The sequence below is a fragment of the Monodelphis domestica genome, chromosome 2, assembly GCF_027887165.1.
Source record: "Monodelphis domestica isolate mMonDom1 chromosome 2, mMonDom1.pri, whole genome shotgun sequence".
Classification (NCBI taxonomy): Eukaryota; Metazoa; Chordata; class Mammalia; order Didelphimorphia; family Didelphidae; genus Monodelphis; species Monodelphis domestica.
In genome coordinates, this window is record NC_077228.1 from 503,281,722 (window position 1) to 503,301,162 (window position 19,441).

The following is a 19,441-nucleotide window of genomic DNA, read 5'->3' on the forward strand; positions in this document are numbered from 1 at the left end:
TATATGTATGTATGTATGTATATTTATATATGCACATATACATGTATATACACATATAAATATATACACACAAATGTGTATGTACATGCATACATACATATATATATATATATATATACAAACTTCCCCCACTAGAACACTGCTCTAACCAATATAGGAGGGTTCAAATGGGCCATAATTGAGTTCAATCCCCACCTACCTTCTTTATACCTTTGAATGTCCCATGTTGTTATAACACATTTTAGCTGACGGGCAGCTAGATAGCATAGTGGCTAGAATGCCAAGACAGGAGTTGGCAGGACCTGAGTTCAAATCGGATTTCAAGATATTTCCTAGCTGTGTGACCTTGGGCAAGTCACTTAACCCCAGTTGCCTAACCTGAGACAGAAAGTAAATGTTTTGTTGTTTGCTTTAGGTTGGTTTTTTAAATAAAATTATAGCTAAGACCTTGGATCACAATACATAGGACTCCTGGTGTTAGGAGAGTATAGCAGATCAGTCTAATAATGATAATAATGATAATAATAATAACAATTTACAAATCTATTTCTTAACAACCATGGAGAGAGGTAGTATAATAATTATATCCCCATTTTATAGATAATAAAATTGAATCTCAGAAAGGTTAAATGACTTGTCCAAAGTGACAGCCAGGAAGCAGCCAAATAGGATTTGAATCCAGATCCCCTGACTCCAAGTCCCACCATACTGCTCCTGGCCGTTTGAGATCCTGGAGTTCCCCCATCCCTAGGGTTGGGAATACCTGTGACATTCACATTCCCCAGAATGGGCAGAAGTTTCTGCTTCAAGATCTTCAAGGTGGTTTCTGTGTAATCAGCTGCTCTCGTGGCCACCCTGGTTCCCCCTATGGGTTCTTTCAGGAATTTCATTAAATCAGAAGGGGTGGCTGAACCGTGCTCCAGGGCATTGTTGGTTCTGAAAGACAAAAGGAGTCATGGACCATGTCTGACAACTGGCACAGAAGTGGTCCAGCTGATCAAGAATCCCCTCTGGCAAGTGGTCCTTCTGCCTCTGCCTGAAGACTTCCTATGAAGAGAAACTCCCTCCCTTCAGAGACAACCCATATCAAATTGGAATGTCTCTAAACATTCAATTAGTCAATCAACCAGTATTTATGAAACACCTACTGTATACCATTTCTTGAAAGGACAATGACAAAAATCCTGGCTACAGAATCACATAATTTACAGCTGGGAGAAAGTTCAGAGACCATTTAGTTCAGTCTTCTCATTTTACAAATGAGGAAACTGAGGCCCAGAAAGGTCATAGGAGCATAACTTTAGAACTGGAAAGGACCTTAAGGGTCATCTAAATCAAACTCCCTCTTTTTACAAATGAGGAAACTAAGACCTAGAGAGATGGTAATAAGTGGCAGAGATAGGATTTGAATTCAGAGCCTCTGATTCCCAATCCAATATTCCTTCTACTGTATCATATACTTTTCAAAGAACTTATATTCTATCAGAAGAGGAAGGAAATAGAAAGAAATGAAACATAAATATATAATATAAATATAACATGAAGAAATATAAACATAAAGAATTCTCCATTAATTTTTTTATTTTAATTTTTAAAACATCTTAAACATTTTTGAAAAACAAAGGTGGAGGGGAGACTCTAGCACCTGGAGGAATCAGGAGAGATCTTACAATGGAGATGGTGTTTGAACCTAAGAAATTTGATTCAAAAGATTTTCTCTACTCCAGTCCCAGAGGTGCCTCTCGGTCACTTCTAACCTATTGCTCCTAGATCAAAATCAAGCAGAGTAAGTCTCAATCCTCTTCCACCAAAGGACCCTCCAATTACTAGAAGACAAGCTATCCTGTTCCCTTCAACTAAATCTCTCCTTCCTTCAACAAGGCTTCCTGGGTCTTATTCTTGAGTTCTTTCCCCATTCTGGTCGCCCTCTGCTGGTTGAAATCCAACTCTCAGGTTTGGTGATGCCAAGTCTGGAAGTGGGAGCCATATGCATTATTGTATGGGTGCTGTCACTGAGAGAGACAGTTGTCAGAGCCCCTTTTTAAATTCCCCTTTGTTCTTTTCTCTTTTCTCCCACTATCCTCTATAGCTCTCCTCCTCTTTTCCCTATTATTTTCACAAATTGGCACCAATCTCTCTTTCTAGATTCGTTTGACATTTCTTTGACATTTCTCCTATTCATGCACTCTATAGTCCAACCAAACCATCTCTCTTGCTGTTTCCCATACACAATATTCCATCTCCTGTCACCATGCATTTGCACAAATGCCTGGAATGCACCCCCTCTTCATCTCTGTCTCATGGGATCCTTAATTTTCTTCAAAGCTTAGCTCCAGGGACACCAGTTCTACATCCCTCCACCAAAACAACTCTTGCCTTCCTCCTCCAAAAAAAATTAACTTGTATTTACTTTGAATGGATTTCTATATGCTTATCTGTTTATATGTTGTCTCCCCACCAAAGAAAAATGGTAGCTTTCTCCTATCTGCCCTCCAATAAAGACCTGGTGCACTCTGAAAGCAGATTGAAACATATTAGATTTCACTTTCTTTCTACTATTTCTTTTCTTTGTTTGAGATCTCTACCATAACATGACTGATATGGAAAAACATGCAAAATCTATATTGGATTGCTTAGTATCTCAGGAAGGAGTAAGGGGTGGGACAGAGGGAGGGAGGCTGAGAAAAGGGGAGAGAATCTAGAACTCAAAACTTTTTTAAATGAATGATAAAAAATTATTTTACATGTAATTGGGGAAAATAAAGTGTGATTTTAAGAAATAAATGTGTTTAGAAATGGAAAATAGCTTTCTAAGGAAAAGGAGCATTTCATTGCTGTCTTTATAATTTTAGTACCCACATAGTATCTGAGAGAAGGGAGGTGATTCATAATTGCTGGTTGATTGGTTGATAATCTATGTTTTTGGCTTCTGTCATGGTTTTCTAGCTTTGACCTAAAGCCTCCATCCTAACTAGATTGGGGTTTCAGGAAATGAGTAAAAATGTCCTTCCCTTCTGGTTTTTGTTCTTCCTTGTACTTTTTTTTTCACTGATGCAAAATGGTAAAAGGTTAAGTGTGTCTGACCAGTTGTACATTCCAGAGAATGGCAGACCATCTGCTCCAGCCCCATCATTTTAAAGAGGAAATGGACAGGGGAACAGATTTGTCCAAAGTCATAGGATTAGTGAGGGGAAGATCCAGAACTCCTGGCTCTTTGCCCAGGGCTCTTTCCACTACAGCATGACTCACATCCCTGGGGTATCAATGATGTCCCCTTGCCTGTTTCTTAGCTGTAGAAACCGTGTAGCTATTAATAATAAGATTGACAGCCTGGACCATGTGACAGCTGCTAATATTGGGGCAAGAACTGCCCTGGTTTGGGATTCTTAATTAAATTACCCAGAGGAGGAAAGTAATGTGGCAAAAGGGAAATTTATTGACCTCAGAATGAAATTTCTGAGAGAACATTAATATATATTTATACATGTAAGTATATGTTAATGGTCTTCCACTTATATATAGAAAAATATATTAATGTTCTCTGATAGAAAATTATTATTCTATATAACCTTTTCCTTACTAGATATATGTGTTGCATGTTGATGTGGGTTTAAGGATATATACTTCATCTCCATGAACCTCAGTTTCCTCATCTGTAAAATGAAGGATTTGGACTAGATGACCTCTGATGTCCACTCTAAATCTAGAACTATGATCCTCCTATGACTCCAGGCCTTAGTTTCCTCATCTGTAAAATGAAAGAACTGGACTAGAAAGAACTTAGAGGTCCTTTCCAAATCTAAATCTTTGATTCTCTTATGAATCTTTCTGGATCTCAAATTTTTCATCTGTACAATGAAAGGGTCAAACTAAATTACCCTAGTGGCTCCTTCTAACTCTAGATCTTTAACATGAAGAATCTAGAGTTTCCCAGGGAAGAGGTCCAAGTGATTTCCCCATGGCCATACAGTTGGTATATATCAGAGGCAAGACTTTAACCCAGGCCATCCCTCTTTCCCTTATCCTCTACCTCTCACTGAAATTCAATGAATGTTATATTTTAATTCAATAAATAAAGTATTTTAAGAAAAAATAAAAACTTCTCTACTCCCCAGCCCTCAGTCAATGTCACCTCAAATAGCCCCAAATCCTTGCACCATCACTTCTTCCTTTGTCAGTTTCCCCATGGTCACCTCCACCTCCTCCTTGACATAATATATCCCTAGTCTTGACTCAGGGTAGGATTCCCCTAAATGTCAGGTCCCATCCCCTTTCAAATTTGAGGAAAGGAGCTCAGTCACTGAGAATGGAGATGAAGGACACCGGGTATTTGCTGCCTGGTTCCAAGAATCATACCTCTGTTGGCTAATCTTGTAGGCTATGTTCACTATCTTCTTAGCTTCTTCCACACTGGTTATCAGGTCTTCATAGGTCAACGGATTATCAGTGGTAACTAATTCAAGTAGAAACAATAAGGAAAAGTAGAATGCAGAATAACAAGATCATAGACAATCCTCCCTCCCTACCCTCACCTTCCTGGGCAACTTGATTTAAAAATTTTTTTTCAATTTTCTCTCTGTTCCACCTACTGTTCCAGAGCAAGAAAAACAGGACCCTAGAAATAATATATAGTCAAGTGAAACAAATTCCTTCAATGGTCAACACACCCTGTCTAGAGAGTTGACACAATTTGCCCAAGGTCACACAGCTAGCAAATAGGAGAGACATTTCCCTGTGGACCTCTTCTCCTCTCCATGTGCCCAGCTCTAAGGTTTAGAAAAGTAGCCTTTCACAACAGCGACCTCACCTCTACCACTACCACCACCAACAACAACAACCAGTTGACATAAGAAATCCAACCTACAACCTGAAGAAAGGACTTTGTGTGGAATCGGAAAGAGGGCAAGGTGTTTGCAAAGAGGAATGCCTTCACATTAGATTGTCCTTGTCTATTCAAATGGTTGGTCAAGGAAGTAAAAAGCCAAAGGCACAACTGCACATAGAGAGGTGATGGGGAACAATGATACAGTGTGATAGGTACAGAGAGTGAGGTAATTACAGTATATGGAATTGGGAGTCATGTGGAAGAGGCATGAAGAAAGGGAGGATCTCTCTGCCTAGATCAGAAAAAGCCAGTCTCTTTTGATCAGGAACCCAGAAAAGAGGTTTCTCTTGGTCACTCACCCCCAGAGAGAGAATCAGTTCCTCCCAACCCCCAGCCACCCCCCTTACCCCTGGCCAGCTTCAACTATCTCTTCTGGGAACATTCTGTTTGGAATCTTCACCTTGATTGACAGACAGATCAATCACCTTGGTCTGCATGCCTGGCTTGTCCTGCAAATCCTCCTTTTCTTTATGCCTCTTCCACAGTCAGGAAGACCTGAGTTCAAGTCCTGATCAGATTCTTACTATATGTATGACCCTGGGCAAATCACCTAATGTCTCTCTGCCTCATTCTCTTCATCTATAAAGTGAGGATACTCCGACAAAGGTTTAATTACCCAAATTTACAAAGAGCAAAATCAATTGTACAAAAAATCAAGCCATTCTCCAATTGATAAATGGGCAAGGGACATGAATAGGCAGTTCTCAGCCAAAGAAATCAAAACTATTAATAAGCACATGAAAAAGTGCTCTACATCTCTTATAATCAGAGAGATGCAAATCAAAACCACTCTGAGGTATCACCTCACACCTAGCAGATTGGCTAACATGACAGATATGGAAAGTAATGAATGCTGGAGGGGATGCAGCAAAGTAGGGACACTAATTCATTGCTGGTGGAGTTGTGAATTGATCCGACCATTCTGGAGGGCAATTTGGAACTATGCCCAAAGGGTGATAAAAGACTGTCTGCCCTTTGATCCAGCTATAGCACTGCTGGGTTTGTACCCCCAAAGAGATAATGGAGAAAAAGACTTGTACAAGAATATTCATAGCTGCGCTCTTTGTGGTGGCCAAAAATTGGAAAACGAGGGGATGCCCATCAATTGGGGAATGGCTGAACAAATTATGGTATATGTTGGTGATGGAATACTATTGTGCTAAAAGGAATAATAAAGTGGAGGAATTCCATGGAGACTGGAACAACCTCCAGGAAGTGATGCAGAGCGAGAGGAGCAGAACCAGGAGAACATTGTACACAGAAATGGATACATTGTGGTACAATCAAAGGTGATGGACTTCTCCATTGGTGTCAATGCAATGTCCCTGAACAACCTGCAGGGATCTAAAAAATACTATCCACAAGCAGAGGATAAACTGTGGGAGTAAAAACACCGAGGAAAAGCATGACTGCTTGACTACAGGGGTGGAGGGAATATGACTGAGGAGACTCTAAATGAACACTCTAGAGCAAATACCAACAACATGGAAATGGTTTCGAATCAAGAACACATGTGATACCCAGTGAAATTGCGCGTCGGCTATGGGAGAGGTAGGGGGGGAGGGGAGGGAAGAAAAGAAAATGATCTTTGTTTCCAATGAATAATGTTTGAAAATGACCAAATAAAAATTTAAAAAAAAAAGAACACATGTGATACCCATTGAAATCCCACATAGGCTATGGAAGAGATGGGGGGAGGGGGAAGGAAGAAAAGAAAATGATCTTTGTTTCCAATGAATAATGTTTGAAAATGACCAAATAAAACAATGTTTAAAAAAAATAAAAGAAACTTTAAACTGAAAAAAAAAATAAAATAAAATAAAGTGAGGATAGTAATAGAGGTTGTTGCTGTGAGGATCAAATGAGTTAACATAAAAAAAGTGCTCTACAAAACTTTAAGCACTATATAAATTCCATTTTTTAATAATTATTAGTCACTATTATTGAAGGCCCACATGGGCTGAGCTCACCTAAGGATGCAGCCAAAGATGATCATGATAATGTTCTAGGAGGCTCATTACTGGGGGTTCATACCATACACAAGGGTAATCCCAGACCCTGAGCCCATTTGTTAGATGACCTTAAATCAGACATAGGAAGAAGAAAAATCAACCATTGCACTTAAAGCTGATTCGAAGGCAGCTGTTTCCCTCATCTCTGAATTCATGGACAACTGATGAAGTGTATAATCCTGCTTCAAGTCAGTGCCCTGAGCTTTCCACCACTCTGCTCCAAGTCAAGAGCTTAATCCTTAGGAGGTCTCTGCTTCCTTGGGGAAAAGGAGAAACAACTGCTTCCCTTCGCATTTCATTAATTAAAGGAATTGGAAATGGCGATGCTCTTTATGTCCACAAGAGTATTTCTCTGCCATTATCAAATGATAAAGCACACCAGTGCACCCTGGTCTGGGCCACACTTGTTCTGGTCACACACTCAAAAATATCCAGGACCACAGAGGGGACGGGAGACCCAAAGGAGTGAGCCAGGCAAGGTAGGAAAAAAGTAGGTCAAAGCTAATTTCAAACACCAGATCAAAGTGGGATTGAGCTGATGACCAACCCCTGAACTTTTAGCCTAGAGAAGATAAGGAAACCCTGTCTGGAGACAGATAGACAGAAATATGAGAGACAGACAGACAGACAGAGAGAGAGAGACAGAGAGACAGAGAGAATGAGAGACAGAGACAGAGATAAAAATAGAAAAACAAAGAAAGAAAAATACAATGAGAAAAATGGAGACAAAGACAGAGATAAAGGGCTAGAAACAGAAATACAGATAGAGAAAGAAAATAACAAAGACAGAAAGTGCCTTTAATTATACAAGGTCCACATACCACCTGTAGCACCACAGAGCCCAAGGGCTACATGAAGGGTCATTTCACTCCCTTATAAGGAATTCCATTATCCTCTCTTGAACTCACAAAAAGTAGCAATTTCCTTCTACTACTGTAGTCCAGTTTACTAATCACATACTATTTAAAAACCCTTTTTATTTCTATCTTTTGTTTATTCATGACCTTCATTTCCAAATATAACCACTTCTCTCCTCTCCTCATTGAGCTATTTTGTATGAAAAGGATTAAAAAATATAGAAAAGTTCAGCAAAACCAACTAATCCGTCAGCCATACCATGTAGGTAATTTTCCATACCATGTTCCCCTACTTCTGCAAATAAAGGAGGGAGATGTATTTTCTCCATGGCCAAGTTTGCTCATGTTTATTACGCAGCATTTAGTTTGGATTTTCTTTTTGTTATCCATCATTATAGCCATTAAAGTTCTGGGGTTTGGATTACTTCATTCTGTGCCAGTTCATGTAAGCCTACCCACATTGCTCTAAATTCTTCATGTTCAATGTTTCAGTGCAATAGTATTCTATCATGTTCATGAGTCACAATTTGTTTAGCCATTTTCCAAACTATGGAAATCTATTTTGTTTCTAATTACTTACTATCATTTTAAAATGCTTTTATGAATATTTTGGGTGTATATTGGACCTTTCTGTCTTTGACCTTCTTAGAGTAGATGCTTTGCAGTGGCATCCAGATCTTGACCAACTGATATAGATATTATACTCACTTTTTTAGCAGAATTCTAAATTCATTTCCAGAATGGTTGGACCAATTTACAGTTCCACTAACAATGTACTAGAGTTGAGGAAGGGCTATTTTAAATCCTTACTTACTGGAGGTTGAGGAATGAACTTAGAGGTTTAGAAGAATCCAGAATCTCCAGTATGAAGGTAGAAGGAAAAAGGATGAATATATGACACATGAAGGTATTCTCTGTGGCTTCTGATTCCATTGTTAAAAAAAAAGATCCACAGAGGGACAGAAGGAGATAGGAAGGATATCTCCAGAAATGCTCATGACACAAAAACAAAAAGCATTTATAAAGTTTTTTTTTTACATTTGAAAAATTGAAGCCCATACTTTTTCACTTATTCTCCTCTCTTTCCATCTTGTCAATGTCTAATGACCTCTAAGACACTTACCCACCTTCCTCAAGGAATTCAACAAGCTTGTTGGCCTTGTTCACAGGCTTCCTCAACCTCATTCTGTGCCTTTAGAGACTTCCATCACTGATACTGGTGACACTTTGGTCCTCCTCAACTATGATGACTTTCACCTTCATTGGACCTCACTACAGCTGAAGAGACACTACATTTAACTTTATCACTAGGATCTCCTCCACCCCAAAGTTTTAGAATTATGAAATTCCCTGCTTTGGCTATGACTTTTTATCCTTCCATAGATCACACTCCTTCACTCCTCCTGAACCTTTGAACCATTATTGCCACATCCAAGTTGACTCCACCTAAACTTTCAATCTATCAGATCCCTTATTTTTCTTTACCAATAAAAATTAACAGCGCATATTTGAAGCCTGGCAGAGTGCTTGCCTCACAATAACACTATGAAAAAAGTGAGAACTGGAACTGGGTTCAAGTTTGACCTCAGATACTTCCTAGTTGTGTGGCCCTGGGCAAGTCACTAAAATCTCACTGCCCATCCCTTACCACTCTTCTGCTTTAAAACCAACACTGTATTGATTCTGAGAAAGGATTTTTTTAAAAAAAGATGAGAATCAATGTTCCCATTTTATAGATGAGGAAAGAGAGGACCAGAAAGTTTAAATGGTATATGCTTGCTCGTCCAGCTAATGTCAGGATGAGGATTTCAAATCTGGATATCCTGGCTCCAACCTGAACAGCTGGCCATTTTAAAAATGTTTTCATCAGAACCTTAGGTTTTCTCTTCATTTCATAGCTTCCCTCTGTGCCACCTTGCCAAACCTGAACCTAGGCTACTCTGTTTTCTCTTTTTTCTGCTTCTGACCCTGAGCTGATGAACATAACTAAAGAAAGTCAAATCAATTATTTCCACTATAAACTTGTGCTGCCTCCCCTCAATCAAGCCATCTCAGCAATACTTAGCAATCCATTTCTATTCATTTTCCTAATTGACTCTATCTTGTTTCCCATAGCAACTGTTCCAGATCTTTTCTACTCTCCTTAAGCCCCCAAACCCTAGGTGACCTTCCCTCTTAAGGTAGAGAAAATGAGGGAGCTGAGAAAAGGAAAATGAGTACAAAGGCAGAAAGTATGGTGATTTGCATATGCCAAGAGGTGGGCATACACAATTAAAGCCTCTGGAAGCAAAAGTGGAATGGGATCCTTCCTCGCTCAGTCCCTCTCTTTCCCTTCCCAATCCTTAAGCACTTCAAGGCATCTGGGTCACTCACATCACCCAACTACACAATAGTGCAATGTACAGCCTTCATTATCACCAGACAACCTATTCACAGGTTCTACAGATTCCTAAGAATAGACAAATCTGCAAAAATGTGTTCTCACCGTAGACCATTATTTCTTATGTAGAGCTGAAATCTGATTCCCTTTGATATCTACCCATTTGCCCCCATTCTACACTTGGGGCCAAACAGAATCAGTCAGCAAGCTTTTTATTAAGAGCCTTTGATATGTCAGACACTAGTATGAAATTCCCAGAACAGAGAATGGAAGACCACTGGTACTAGAACATAAGAGTGCACGAGGAAGGGCAGCTAAGTGGTGCAGTGGATAGCAAGCCAGGCCTGGAGATAGAATCCTGGGTTCAAATCTGACCTCAGAGACTTTTTAACTATGTGATCCTCAGCAAGTCACTTAAAATCAATTGCCTATCCCTTACCTCTTCTACCTTAAACTCATACCAAGTATCAATTCTAAGACAGAAGGGAAGAGTTTGGGCTTTTTTAAGGAGGGCATAAGTGGGAATAATGGGAAATCAGCCTGGAAAGACAGAATGGAAATAGTCTGCAAAAAGCTTTACATCCTCAACAAAGGAGTTTTGTATTTTAACCTAAAGGTAAGCTTCTTGATATGACCAGATCTACACTGCAGAAATACTAATTTGGCAGCTGTTTTGAGGATAGATTTAAGTAGCAAGAGACTGGAGGGTGTTGGTATGCTAGGAAGAGTCCTAGGTTTGGAAGCAGAGGATCTCATTTGGAATCTTGTTTCTTCTATTTATTAACAAGATGGAATGATCTTAGTCAAGTAATTTTGACTCTCTGGACCTCAGTTTCCTCAACTTAATAATGAGGGGATGAGACTAAATGACTCTGAGGCCCCTTAGAGAGATAAGTCTCTGAGCCTGTGACCAGCTGTCTAATAATAATAATCCCTCTTCCCCATGATTTTATCAAAAAGAAAGCCTCAATTAGGTGCGAATGTTCCTTGTACTAAGAAGTAGCATGAAATACTAGCTAAAGAGCTAACCTTAAAATCAGAGAGGTCTGGATTCAAATCCTGCCTCTGTAACACACTGATTGTGTGACCTTGGGCATGTCCCACATCTCAGTACACTAAGCAACTCCATACAATTATATGTTGTAGAGAAATCCCAGCTGGAACTTAGTGAAAGGAGTTTCCTCATCTGGGATTTCCCTGAAATCACAGATCCATTTCTTAATTCCTAGGTACTACCTACCTCATATGGTTGTTATTTGCATACCTTTAGCACTACAAACATATGATAATGTAGTAGTAGTGGAAGTAGTATTAGTGGTGGTGGTGGTGGTGGTGGTGGTGGTGGTGGTGGTGGTGGTGATAATGGAGGAGGAGGAGGAGAATGATGGAGGAGAGGGAGAAGAAGAAGAAGAAGAAGAAGAAGAAGAAGAAGAAGAAGAAGAAGAAGAAGAAGAAGAAGAAGAAGAAGAAGAAGAAGAAGAAGAAGAAGAAGAAGAAGAAGAAGAAGAAGAAGAAGAAGAAGAAGAAGAAGAAGAAGAAGAAGAAGAAGAAGAAGAAGAAGAAGAAGAAGAAGAAGAAGAAGAAGAAGAAGAAGAAGAAGAAGAAGAAGAAGAAGAAGAAGAAGAAGAAGAAGAAGAAGAAGAAGAAGAAGAAGAAGAAGAAGAAGAAGAAGAAGAAGAAGAAGAAGAAGAAGAAGAAGAAGAAGAAGAAGAAGAAAGAAGAAAGAAGAAGAAGAAGAAGAAGAAGAAGAAGAAGAAGAAGAAGAAGAAGAAGAAGAAGAAGAAGAAGAAGAAGAAGAAGAAGAAGAAGAAGAAGAATTTACAAAGAATCTAGTTCTTAATCACAATTGTGGAATTTATTAGCAACATGATCTTGGGCCAGTGTTGCTCTTGTTTTTGCAATGGGTCTCCCTATTTGGCTGGAACTGCAGCAGCCATTCACAGATGTCTCACTACTAATGAGTCTAGAGGTTCTGAACTGCTCCATTTCAGACCTGAGTCAGTTCACCTCTCCTTAGGCTGCCTGATAGAAGCATCTCCCACCCTTAGGAGATTTAGTGTGGATCCATTCATTCTAACCCATCTGTAGCTCAGAACTCACAAACTTAATTGACCCACCAGCCCCAGCCTCCTCTAGTACAGGGATATGTGGCACCACACTGAGTGTATTAGACCAGATAACCAAAAACAGTTCCAATTTCAATACTTCTTTAAGGCTTGCAAAACATCTTCCTCTCAAAAATTGCAATGGAAGGTTGCCAGCTAGGAAATATCTGACCTTAGGGCTCATTAATACTTCATCAGCCTAATCTAGTCAATCAGCAGCATAGAGAAGAAGCCTCTTCAAGGCAGAATAGCCAAATCCACAGATCCAACAAATAATCAGAGGAGCAAGATTACAGGGAGGAAAGAAGGAAAAAATATGAGTAAACAACAGAAAAAGGAAACAAGAAATTAAAATCGACAGCTTCTATCCAGGTAATGAACAAAGAGCAAATGGAACAGAGGAGGATGAAGAAACACCAAGCGAAAACACAGAAACTCCAGCGAACTGGATTCAGGCTTGGAAGAACTCAAAATACAATTTAAAAAAAAACAATAAATACAGGCTGACGACAATTAGGTAAAGAACTTAAAAAGCAAAATAAGTCATCTGGAAACAGAGGCACACGAACTAAAATGAGAAAATAGTATCTTGACAGTCAAATTTTACCAACTAGAAAATGAGGCAAAGAAAGTGAAAGATGACCTACAAAGAAAAACAGACCAGAATGAGAAGGATGACCAAAAAGCCAGGGATGGAATTCAGTCTTTAAAAATTAGAATCCCACAACTAAAAAAATTACTTCACATGGTAGCAAAAGCCTATAAAACAAAATCAAAAGAATGAAAAATTGAGGAAAATATGAAACACCTCATTGATAAAACTACACAACTGGAAAATAGATCCAGAAGAGACAATTTAAGAATTATTGGACTACTGGAAAATCATGACAAAAGAAAAAGCCTGGACATCATTCTACAGGAAATTATCCAAGAAAACTGCCCCAACATTCTCAAACAGGAGGGAAAAGTGGGAATTGAAAGAATCCACAGATCACCTCCTGCATTTAATCCCCAATTGGCAATGCCCAGGAATATTATAGCCAAGTAGAAGAACTACCAGACCAAGGGAAAGATACTACAATCCGCTAAGAAGAAACCATTCAGATATCATGGAACCACAGTTAGGATAACACAGGACCTGGCTGCATCCATACTAAGGACTGGAAGGCATGGAATATGATATTCTGAAAAGCAAGAGAACTGGGTCTACAAGCAAGCAAATTGAGAAAGAGTGGGCAGGCTACCTGATGAGGCCCTTGTCAAGGACTGGAGCATATTCAATGTCACCAGAACCCAGAACACCTCCATGGCTGAAAGAGAAGGATCGGAGATGGCAGTTATTGGGTGAGGGGAAGGAAAAAGAAAGAGCATTGAATCAGCAGCCACCATTGAGCCTAGCTGCTATTATAAGAGCCTTGATTTAGGAGGGCTGAGTCTTCCTTAACAAAATCACAGAATTCAAGAATTGGAAAGGACCTTGGCATCCATCCAATCCAAGTTACACCTAAATAGTAATGATACCTTCTCTACAACATGTCTGATAAGTGGTCATCTTTGAAGAATTAATGAGGGGGCAGCTGGATTGCTCAGTGGATAGAGAGCGAAGCCTAGAGACTAGAGGTCCTATATTCAAATCTGGCCTCAGACACTTCCTAGCTATGTGACCCTGGGCAAGTCACTTAATCCCCATTGTCCAGCCCTATCACTCTTCTGCCTTGGAACCAATATACAGTATTGATTCTAAGGTGGAAGGTGAGGGTGCTTTAAAAAAAAATACAGTGAGAGAAGCCTCACTACCACTAAACCACAGCCAGAACTAGAATAGAAGCTTGGGGCTTTGCCTCAAGATGTCATGATCTCACTCACCCTTGAGACAGGCCATTTCCTGCCCAGGCATCTGAACCTAGATCATCCTTCTGGTAGGACAAGGAGACAGTGCCTCACTATTTCTTCTACCTCCAATCCTACCCCTTCTTGACATTAGGACCTGCCAAATCTACCTTCTATTTCTCCCCCCTCAAAATTGCCTATGTTCTTCAAGTCTCCATATTATCTTCCCCTCACAAGGTCTTCCCCCGCTCCTCCCCACTACCTGCTATCTCCCCACCAGCAAGTTCCCCTAACTCAATCACAAGTCCCTCTCCCAAACACTTTCCTATCAAGGCAGAGCTGTGTAGTATCTTACGCAATAGTATCTCCTGTCCTGGAGACCTGATCCACTCAGGATTCCGGGGGTTATCTATCATGAGGGACTGCTTGCTGGCCCCTCTTGTCCTATTTCCTATAGCAAACTTAGCACCAAAATTCCACCAGCCCCTATTCTCTTCTGTCCTGTTTGCATCATCCTCTGGACCTGTCTGGTACTATCGTATGATTATAATTATATAGCTGAGTTTAGAGTCCAAGGACTTCTGGATCTACCACTTTCTAATTAGGGGAAGTAAGTAGTGAAAGAAAATGTTATCTCCATTTTATAATTGGGGAACCTGAGGCTCAGAAATGAAATAACTTGCCCAAGGTCATACCATTTAAACACGGATCACATATTTAAGTGATAAAGCTAGAATTTGAGCCTAGGTTCAATTTGGAGCCTCGAGCTTCAAAGATCACCATCTGGCCATTACACCCCAACATGATCATAGAAATGCCTTGTGCTTATTAGGGCTCTGGACTGTTAAGAAATCTGCTGGCTCAGGAGTCAAAGGACCTTGATTTGAATCCCAGTTTACCTCTTCCTACCCGTGTAACTTTTAACAAGTCACTTCTTCCTATCTATACCTCTGTTTACTCATTTATAAAATAAGGAGTTAACTGAAAGACTAGGGCCCTTTGAGCTCCACATCTCTGCTCCTGTGATTTTTAAAGAGTCTCCTGGGTGCTGAATCTAGTGACTCAGCCAGATATTTGTCCGAGGTGGGTCTTGAATTCAAATCGTCCTGACTTCAAGGCTGATGGCAGACACTCTATCTATTATGATATACAGCCTCTGGTTGTGAATGAGGTAGGGAGGTAAGCTTAGAATCAGGTATTTCTTGCTACTTTCTCAGAATTTGAGCTGGACAGGACCTCAGAGACCCTCTGATCCCTACCATGGATGTCCAAAGGTCACCCTGCTCTGAGTCTTTTCTCCCACTCTTATTAAAGCACTCCTTTTCTCCTCTGACTACTAGGCACCCTCTTTCACCCCCCCCCTCCTTCAGTTCCTGACTTCTTTCTCCTTGCCATCCAGATGCTAAAATTCTTAGCCTCAACTATCTGCCTTTGACCCCTCCAGAAACACACACCTTACCAACCCTAAAAATAAAGCTCCCATTTGACTCCCAGAGGGAAAAAGGGTTGGAATCTCACCACCTGCAGTCTAGCTCTGAGTCCCTAGCAGACAGCAAGAGCCACAGGTCTTTTATAGCTCTGGGGAAGGAGGCAATGGAATGCTGTATGAGAAAGAGGGACTCTCACTGGTCCAAGCAAGGAGGAAATTATTCTTTTATCCCCCTCACTAGGGGGAAGATTTGCATAAGTCAATCTGAAGAACCAGCCATTCCTTTCAAAAAACCCTGAGCTACAGGAACTGCTGCTCTCCCTGGAGATGTGGGAAAATGAAAATAAGAAAGAAATGTTCTTATCTTCACATTTGGGCTTAGAGAGGGTTACTGAAGGACCAAAAAAAATCCCCCGCTGGAATTTTCTGTTGCCTCAACAGCTTATAGGTTTGCAGAGAGCCCAAGAGAGCAGGGGGAAAGCATGTGGGGAGCTCCAATTTCCAGAGCTGTAAGTCTACACTTCATGTATTTGGAGGATGTTTATATCTCATCATAAAGGTTCCCAAAACCCAGTTCAGGAGTAGACTCAGTCCAAATCTCTTCCTCCAGGCTTTCCAACCTACTTCTAATTATAAATACATAAAAAGGGCATCCTCCCCTCTGCCTCCTCCCAGGACTTAGATAATTACTATGTTAAGGGAACTAGGGGTTACCTGGTAATTTCATTGATAGAGGGAACCTCCAAATGAAGATACTCCCCCTACCAATCCAGGTCAACATTCCTTCAACTTAAAATTTTAGGAAATTGTCTAGAACACAAGGAAAAGAAAATGACTTGCTTAGGGTAACACAACTAGTATGTTCCAGAGACAAGAACTGAACTCAGAACTTTCTGTCTCCAAGGCCAACTGGGCATGCTATCTCCTTACTCGCTTTACTATTTTGTTGTTTGGTCATTTTCCAGGCATGTTTGGCTCTTCATGACCCCTTGTGGGGTTTTCTTGGAAGACATACTGGAGTGATATGTCATTTCTGTCTCCATTCATTTTGACAGAAGAGGAAACAGATTAATAGGGTTAAATGATTTGCCCAGGGTCCCACAGCTAGTAAATGTCTGAGATTATATTTTAACTCAGGTCTTCTTGACTTCAAGCTGAGCACTCTGTCCACTCTGCCACCTAGCTGCTCCACTTTGTATCATACTAAAATGTAGCTCCCAGAAGTAAGAGTAGGCCCCAGTAAAATCATAGTCATAACTTAAGTACAATCAAACACAGCCTAGACATCACATGAAGCCCCCAAACCCCTCCTTTCTACCCCTCCCCACAGAAAATGAATGTTCCTCTAAAAGTCCACTGACGTATGCATTCCCTAAGAAACTGGGTTAGATGGTTATATATTGACATATTGATTTTTATCAGCCTATAGAAAACTCTGTCTAAGTTTCAGTGATATAAACTAAGTCATTGTACTAAGGTTGTAAATCATTACTAACCATTGTCCATGTATAAAGATTTCCTAATCCTTTAACTTATGTAACATTGCCCTATAAAATACTAGCCATGATCAATAAACTTACCACTTGTTTGCCATCAGCCCTCCTGAGTCCATCTGTGTTCTTACCTCTGGGGACCCCCAACCAGGTGGTCCCAGGTAGTCCTGACACTAAAAGACAAATTCCTGGATGTGACTTCAACTTACCTTTCCAAATTATTCATATTAATCCTCATCACACTCACTTCATTCTAACCAAACTGTACTGATGGCTGACTCCAAACTCAGTACTCCATTTCTTTCCTCCCTACTTTCATCTGAAACATCTTCTAGAGCTAGAATGCATCTCTTCGCTACTTCCATTTCTCAGAACTTCTACTACATAGCAGGCACTATGTTAGGTCCCAGAGAAATAAAGACAAAAATGAAAACAGCCCTTGCAGTCAAAGAGTTTGTATTCTAGAGAAGGAGAATAACACAAACACAGACAAGTAATCTTTTGAAACCCTTACTTTTTGTCTTATTAATTCTAAGTCAGAAGAATAGCAAGAGCTAAGGAATTGGGGTTCAGTGACTTATCCATTGTCACACAGCCAGGAAGTTGAGGCCAGATTTGAATCCAAGTCCTCCCAACTTCAGGCCTGGTGTTATGTATCCACTGTGCTATGTAGCTGCCCAAAATAGTAATTTTTTAAATGGTATGGACCTGTGATTTCACTGACATGATGAACTTCTAGGTATGAAATACCTTCTTACAATTGAGATGGATAATTTTGAGATTGTGATCCTGCAGTTTTGCAGAGCCAGTATGGGACAGAGATGGGGCTAGAACCTAGGTATTTCTGTTTGAACCAGCTCTTTACCTCTCAATCTGCTATGCCTTTGGTTGCCTCTCAAATACAAAATATATTCCAAAGAAAGAGCCACTGCAGGAGAGGGAAAGAGGAAGCATTGACAGAAGAATAAGAATCTTAAGCTAAATTCAGGTACTAACGCCAGCCAGGAACTGGGGATTCCCTGTAGTTTCTAGTATTCATTTCTGATGTAAATTAATTTATTTTTACTTGTCATATTTCCTTCCTCCTTTCCATACAACGCAAGCTGTTTGAGAACTAGGAATATTTGGTGATTTGGGCTTTATGTTTTCAGCACCCAGGACAGCACCTGGTAGCCACTTTGGGGGCTATTTTTGGTGTATTGGACTGAATTCTTCCACCCCCACCTCAAGGTGATAATGTTACTTTTCATTATTTTCTATGGTCATTTCAGTCTCACAGATAGGGGCTCTGTGTCACACTATCCACTCCCATCCATTCTATTCCTCTCCTCCCTTTCACTATCACCAGTTGTATTTATACAGAGTAGGGACTTCAAGACATGCTTTTTGAGACAGAAAGGCATACATTGTGACCAAGGAATGCCCTGATGGAATTTTGAGCCTCCCTTACTAAGGGTCAGTTACAGTCTTTGGGGCTGAAGGCTCAGACTGTGTGCTACTGACATCCCCAAAACAGTTCAAAGTGCCTAGAAATACACCTTCCAATGAAAACATCTTCTAATCTCAGGCTGATTGTTATTGGATACTCAATCTATAAAATTTGGAGCTGTCTTCAAAAATTATCTAATTCAATGTCTTCATTTCACAGAGGACAAAAATAAGTCCAAAAGAGGAGCAGTGACTCACCCTAAGTCATCAGGTCACAGACTTTAGAGGTAGAAGGGGTTTTAGAGAGAATCAAATCCAAACTCCATCATCTTATGAAGAAGGAAACTGAAGCTTAGAAAGAAGTGATTTGCCCTTGGTTACTGAGGTAGTATGCAGCAAAGCTGGAACAGCAATCTATGGCCCCTGACTCCAAATCCATTATGCTTTAAGCTGTAAGACAGCTTGTTTAAAAGATTTATAATAGATAAAACTTGATTTGATGTCAGAAAGACCTACATTGAAATCTTGCCTCAAACACTTAATGAGCTGTGTGACCCTAGACAATGCCTTATGCTCTCTGAATCTCAGTTTCTCATCTTATTTTCATTATTTTAACCCTTACATTCTGTCTTAGAATCAATACTATGCAGGCCTAGAGACAGAAGGTCCTAGGTTCAAGTCTGGCCTCAGACACTTCCCAGCTGTGTGACCCTGGGCAAGTCACTTAACCCCCATTGCCTAGTCCTTACCACTCTTCTGCCTTGGAACCAATACACAGTATTGATTCCAAGATGGAAGGTAAGGGTTAAAAAAAAAGAATCAATACTATGGGTTGTTTCCAAGACAGAAGAATGATAAGGGCTAGGTAATGGGGGTTAAGTGACTTGTCCAGGGCCACATAGTTAGGAAGTGTCTGAAACCAGATATGAACCTCCCATTTCTAGGCATAGTTCTCAATCCACTGAGTCACCTAGTTACCCCTTTATCATTATTATTATTATTAGGGTGATTGTACAATCAAC

The 19,441-nt window shown here is 40.2% G+C and overlaps 1 protein-coding gene across 1 annotated transcript in view; it reads right to left on the minus strand.

Annotated features, from left to right (window-relative positions):
- The window catches only part of LOC100022606 (myeloperoxidase-like), a 41,934-nt gene extending 32,995 nt beyond the window's left edge, over positions 1-8,939 (minus strand). The window contains 3 exon segments of the mRNA XM_056814766.1: positions 764-936; positions 4,357-4,453; positions 8,882-8,939. Of these exon segments, the coding sequence (XP_056670744.1) occupies positions 764-936; positions 4,357-4,453; positions 8,882-8,939 (328 nt within the window).
- Positions 8,940-19,441: the final 10,502 nt, after the last annotated feature.